This window comes from Austrofundulus limnaeus, unplaced genomic scaffold (assembly GCF_001266775.1).
Source record: "Austrofundulus limnaeus strain Quisiro unplaced genomic scaffold, Austrofundulus_limnaeus-1.0 Scaffold624, whole genome shotgun sequence".
Classification (NCBI taxonomy): Eukaryota; Metazoa; Chordata; class Actinopteri; order Cyprinodontiformes; family Rivulidae; genus Austrofundulus; species Austrofundulus limnaeus.
The window spans coordinates 104,411-110,659 of record NW_013953026.1 but is presented as its reverse complement, the minus strand read 5'-3'; the positions used below and the strand labels follow the sequence as shown (position 1 = coordinate 110,659).

General features: G+C 36.4%; 1 protein-coding gene across 2 annotated transcripts in view; it reads left to right on the top strand.

The window, feature by feature from the left end:
- LOC106531369 (heterogeneous nuclear ribonucleoprotein L) overlaps positions 1-6,249 on the top strand; it is a gene marked incomplete at its 3' end in the record, with an annotated part of 30,900 nt that overhangs the window by 17,715 nt on the left and 6,936 nt on the right. Inside the window, 2 exon segments of one of the 2 annotated variants that reach the window (XM_014027215.1) lie at positions 4,782-4,817; positions 5,072-5,140. In XM_014027215.1, coding sequence (XP_013882669.1) covers positions 4,782-4,817; positions 5,072-5,140 — 105 coding nt within the window. 2 annotated transcript variants of the gene reach the window in all.

Sequence of the window (6,249 nt, the reverse complement as noted above, 5' to 3'; positions counted from 1 at the left end):
AATACGACTCAGCCTGCAACTGAAAATATAGATGGAGGACCTCAGTTTAGCTTGTTTGTTGAGGTAGTGCTGAGCTAATACATAAGTCAATAGTGCAAAGGCTAACAGGCTAAGCTGAGGTTCTTCTTCCATGAAGCAGCTCTGTTGTCCTCCATCTACATTTTCAGTTACAGGCTGAGTCATTTCTACCTTCTCCTCTCTGTCAATACTCTCTGGTTTCATTTAAAAGAGCAAATCTTCAGATATTGTCCAAGCTTAAACTTCAGGGTGGATATAGCTCGCTAGCAGCCTCGCACCGAGGACCTAGTTGATGTCATCATTTACCCAGAATGCTTTATGTGTAAATAAAATGGCTCCGTCAATGTTAAAATATATTCTTAAAAATTTACAAAACTAAACAGCTTTTTTACAGTCTTTATTGTACAATTAAGATATATGTTTATCAAATAAAGTCTAATGTTACAACTAATCAGGGATCCCTTTAATAAAAAGAAATTGCTACATTAAAGTATTAAAAGGATTTATGACCTGTCAGTAGCTTTTTTTGCTGTCAAGTAATTACAAAAGATACTTTAAAAACTTTATTTTTGAAGGAATTTTGTGGTTTTTGTTGCTTTTACTGCTGGTTTATAAAACTGCTTAAGTTCTTATTCCCAATTACGCATTGTGATGTTATGAATTCTAGTAGGGCTATAGAGTGCGACATACTGTATATGTTGCATGTGCGATGAAAAAAAGCTTTGGGCTATAAAAAAGTATTCACACTACACTGGTACAACTGCTTTGCAAGCTTCCTTTTTTATTTTCGTTTATTTTATTCTTTTTGCTAGGCATGGCATGGTTACCTGAGGTGGGTAATGTACCCAAAAATTTTACTCAATTAAGAGTAGCATTACTTCAACATATTTTTACTCAAGTCAAAGTAAAAAAGTAGCCATCCAAGAAGTGACTCAAGTAAGAGTAAAAATGTATTTGTTAAAAAGGCTTCTCAAGTACTGAGTAACCAATCGAGACGTCATTCATTTAATATTTAAGTTTACATCATCAGACAGACCAAAATACAGTATAAAGCTGGGTGGAAATGTTGGTATTTTAAAAATCAGAATGAAAACAATTCATATAAATAGCATAATAACAAATTCGGCAAAACAAAATGTTTTCCAAATCAGTTTCTTTCAATGTAAAATTTATGAAACTAACAAAAACTGCAGGTGTGTCTGTGTCAGGAGATTTTTTTTTTTTTTTTTTGAACACGAGCTCATTAAAATGAAGTTACAGTGGGTAGAGTATCCAGAAATTTTACTCGAGTACTGATACTTCATAATAAAAATTATTCAAGTAAAAGTACTCCTAAAAGTACATTTTTTCCAAAATGTTACTCAAGTAAGTGTAACTGAGTAAATGTAACTAGTTACTACACAACTCTGATGGTTACTTTCCCAATACAATTACTCTTACACAGCAAGAATCATCAACATAGACCCTGCGTGCTTGCAGGTCCATTCATGCTCTAAAAATTGCGCTCAGCAGCGCAGCTATGAGCTAATGTACTGGTCCTCAACATTCAAAAAAGTAACCAGAATCGTTCATGAACTCAGAATACTATAAATCCAGGCAAAAGGAGCTGCTGTTAATCCATAAGTCATGCTGGACTCATGGAAACACAGAGCTGATTTACCCCTCAACTCCTCGGTCTCTTATCACACTCACACCTTGCAGTCACAGCTCAGACACAGCCCTTTTCAGGAGCTTTAACTCTTGGGCCCAGATTAGAAACAAGCATTAAAATGCGGTAAATAAATTATTGTCAGTGATTAAGAGGAAGTTTTCTTTGATAATTTTATTTTGTAACTAATAACTAAGATTTTAAGGTTTTACTAATAGTTAATTTAAAACAGATTTATTTTGAATAAACATTACAAACATGTTCATTCTTACAAAACTATCAAATATATTTACAAAATACGTTGAGTTTCAAATAATACTGATTTATATTAGCATAAAATAAACAATGTTTTATAATTAAATGTCTGTTTCCTGCTACAAAGAAAAATCATCCATCCTTAATGACCTCCTTGTTCATAATCAGGGTTGGGGTGGGGGCTGGAGCCTACCTCAGTCTTTAGGCAGGGGACACCTGGACAGGTCTCCAGTCCATCAGGGACACAGACAAAGAGACAAACAACCGTCACACTCCCAGTCACAAAGAAGAGCTCCAAAAGTGGTTCAAACGGAGAAATCTGGACTCAGATCCACCTGATGATTCACAGAGTTCTAATCACTTTTTATTAATAGTAATAAGTAAATTATTATTGCTAATTATCACGAGGAGTCTTTAACATTAGGATTTAGTCAGGCAGTCAAATATTCACATGTAAATTTATTAAAGGTGAGCTGTGTAAATGTATGTATCAAACAAGTAGTTGTTCRTGTTACTCCCATCAACTTACTCAGTCAGAAAGGTTGGTAACCCCTGTCCYACAACAACACCTACAATTTGTGCTTTTGAGAGGATGAGAAGTTTTAGAGTTTATATCAGACATTTTTTGCTGGTGGTACAACTTTTTATTATTTGCTACAAACCCAACAATCTCTGTAATGCCAGTGCTATGAGCTAAAACAATAAAATAACATAAAGCCTTGTATAGGTATTTTGTATTCTGACGTTGTTTGTGGGGAAAAACATACTTAGTTTATATTACTGAAATATCCCACTGCCACAATCTCTGGAAGGTCATTTGGGTTCCTCAATAAGTAATTGTCAATAGGTGGATAAAAGCTTTAGAAATTTTCTTTAGTCAGTAAACTATTTTTTCTTCTGCCTCTGATTGACACTGTTTGTTGAGTCATTAGCCCCACCTTTAAATTTGAGTTTAACATTGTGCTGACATTGTTACTGCACACAGTTCATGTGGACACAAACACCTTGTAGACCCTTGCAGACAGGTAAAGATGACATTTAACTGTATGTTGCGTAGTCCTTACAATTGTTTTCTTTAAATGTGTATGAGTGTGTCTAAACAACATGAAGCTACAGTCTTTGGCCAAGCAAGATATCAGCACAATACCCCATACATATTGCCAATCCTGGGGGGTTTAGGTTGATGTTATAAGCTTTTGTTTGTTTGTTTGTTTGTTTGTTTGTTTCAGCCTCAGAACCTGATCATCTTGCAGTTTTTAGGTCAACACAGAACTGTGAAGCAAAAGATTATAAAGTCAAATGTAGACCATCTGAAACTGACGCTTAGTCTGTTCTGGTTATGTAAAAGTCCAGACCTCAAGTGAATTGAAATCTTGTGATGGGACCTGAACAGGGCTGCCACCATTAGTCGACTACTCACCATTATTGTCGACTTATTAAAATTGTCGACTAATTTAATAGTTGATGCATCAGTTTTTTGTTTTTTTTCTAACTTTGTTTTTCTCTCCAAACTGCTGCGACACTTTTCACTGCCATGTCTGCCTTCCTGTCCTTGACACACATGTGCAGTAGTGGTAATTAGGGCTGGCTCAAACGATTATTTGTATAGATTATATTTATAGTATAGTATTTTTATAGTCGACTAATCACCGATTAGTCGACTATAAAAATAAAATACAAAGTTAGAAAAAAAGAAAAAACGACACATTGACTGTTAGTCATTGACGATTTTAATAGTTGATGTAATTGTGACTAGTCGACTAATCGTGGCAGCCCTAGACCTGAAAGGGCCCAACATACTTGATCCTAAGCCAGTCACTGGATTGCTAGGCATTTGTTTTCACACACCTTTCATAGCCCAGAGACACATGGTATAGAGCTGGAAAACCTCTCCTGTTGCAGTACACATCACAGCACAGGGTTTCTTTCCTATTGGAGATTCCACTATAATATCCACCATCTGGACACACAATTTGTGCACAAAATCTGTGCTCTCTCCATCCAGTCCAGAGTCATATAGTCAGATGTACTTTCTGACTGCCTCAGCCGACTGATCCTTAAAATTATCCCATGTTGTTTGGATGCACAACAGCCTGCTTCTAGAAGCAGAATAATTGAAGAAAAATGCCACCATTGCTATCTGAGCACTTTTCTGCATAAACAAATATACCAATGAACCAATCACACAATACTCTGTGCATTCACCTGTGAAAAGGTTTGTGAACAAAAAGATGCAAAGTCATGCAACTGCCACAATGAAAGTGCATTTCACAGCTTTGGATGGAGTCTGTAAGAGACCTAAAAGTTACTCAGAAYTGAATGCCTGCCAGTGTATTTGGGTAATAACACAATGTATGTTTTATATAACTGAAGTCGTATTGGTGCTTTTGTTCTCTAAATCTCCAATTCAAATCATAACAAACTGCATAGTTTTCATAATTGCACGGTCAAAAATTTGGTTTATCTCCTAAACGTTAAGAAGTGGAGCCTACAAAACAGGTTATGTTTGATTTCTATAAAACATCTTTAAAACCAAAATGTGATTATGGATGTCAAGGTTTACTGAGCTGATGACAAATTTAGAGGTCAGGGTTAACTTTTTCTTTTCACAATGAGATGAGTGACAAAGGTTTTAGTCTGTATTCTGTTTTGTCTTGGTTTGTAAACTTGCAACCAGACTTCATGTTTTTCAATAAAATAAACAGGCACTGTTCGTGGCATTGCACTTTCTTTTTGATCTCAGTACTAATGTCTCATTTATGTATAAATGTTTAATATTTGCAAAAAATGTGTCTAGTAATGCAAATTTGATAGGTTTTTTTTGTAATTGGATTTGACATGTGTATGTGTACTTGCACAGATGCAGATGGTGAAGGCAATTGGAACAATTCACAAGGTGTGTTTGTGTGTTAATAGACTGAAAGACGAGTCATTTTTAAACGCATTGACGGCTTAAACCACTTTGCAAAAAAAATCTCCATTATGTCTCAAACAATTTTTAATTATTTTTTGAAACACTTAAAAGGGGTCTGTATGCTTTGTTGCATGTAATTCACAAACTTGTTCATTGGCATGTAAAAGTATTTTGTGAGGTATTTGTGTGATGCATGACAAGCAATTTGATTAAAAAATTATTTTTACCAATTTCAGATCCCAACGCCAATTCTAACAAACGCCAGAGGCAGCCAGCCCTTCTAGGAGACCACCCACCTGATTATGGTAAATGACACATCCAAAAAATTCAGAAGTTTAAAACAGTTGTTTCTACTCCAATACTACGTGGATACAAGTAAATGTACTATGTATTGTCATAAATGCATGTTCCCAAAGATAGATGTTGTGCTTTGCATTTGATTTCTCAYGCTTGAAATGCCTCCAAATGGAACAACGGGAAGAAATTTAAGGGGTCTGGGAGCAGTTAGAGATTACTGTATTTATGCATGTATAATGTGAAAAATTAGACCCCAGAAATCATCCATAAAGTGTGTTTGTGTGTGTGTGTGTGTGTGTGTGTGGGGGGGGGGGGGGGGGGGGGGGTTTCTACACAGTAGTTTTGACCAATTTTCTTTTGCTAATTTACCACCACAATAAATTTCAATGTTTTCTTGTATAGTATATAACTGAAGTATTGTGTTGGGTGGGATAAATCACCATAATTTCTCCCTCTGTAGAATACAGTCAGGTCCATTGGGACATTGACGCTAGAGATAGAATATTATTTTCTTTGAAGGGATCTGGCTATGGGAAGAAACTTGTGCCAGCAGAAACTGAATTTGAATTGCTCAGTTTGATTCTGTTTTACATAATCTGAAATTTAATGCATTGGTCGGAAAAATAATTTCACTTAATTGAAACTGAATTKAATGGTTTGAATCTGAATTTAAAGAGAATTGAAATAGATWGATACTTTATTGATCCCCTTGGGGAAATTTAAGAGTTCTCTGCTTTTCATCCATCGCACAYGTGAGCACACACATGTGGAACAGTGGGCATCCATTTTTGAGGCGGCYGTGGAACAGCTGAGGKGTTAAGGGCCTTGCTCAAGGGCCCAAARTGGGGCTGGTCTRTCCGGGGAGTTGAACCAGCAGTCTTCTGATCACAGGATCACCTTCTCTAACCTCTGTGCCAAGTAACTATCAATCTACAAAAGCCAGCAGATTGCGTTGAATCACTTCACGACAGTCTCCCATCCTGAGCAGCTCASTGGTGACAGTGGAGAGGAGAATCTCCCTTAAAGGCACAGTGTGTAGGATTTCTTGTTTTCAGTGACATCTAGTGGTTGAGTGGTTGAATCATCCTCTCTGGTCCTCCCCCCACCCCCACCCCCC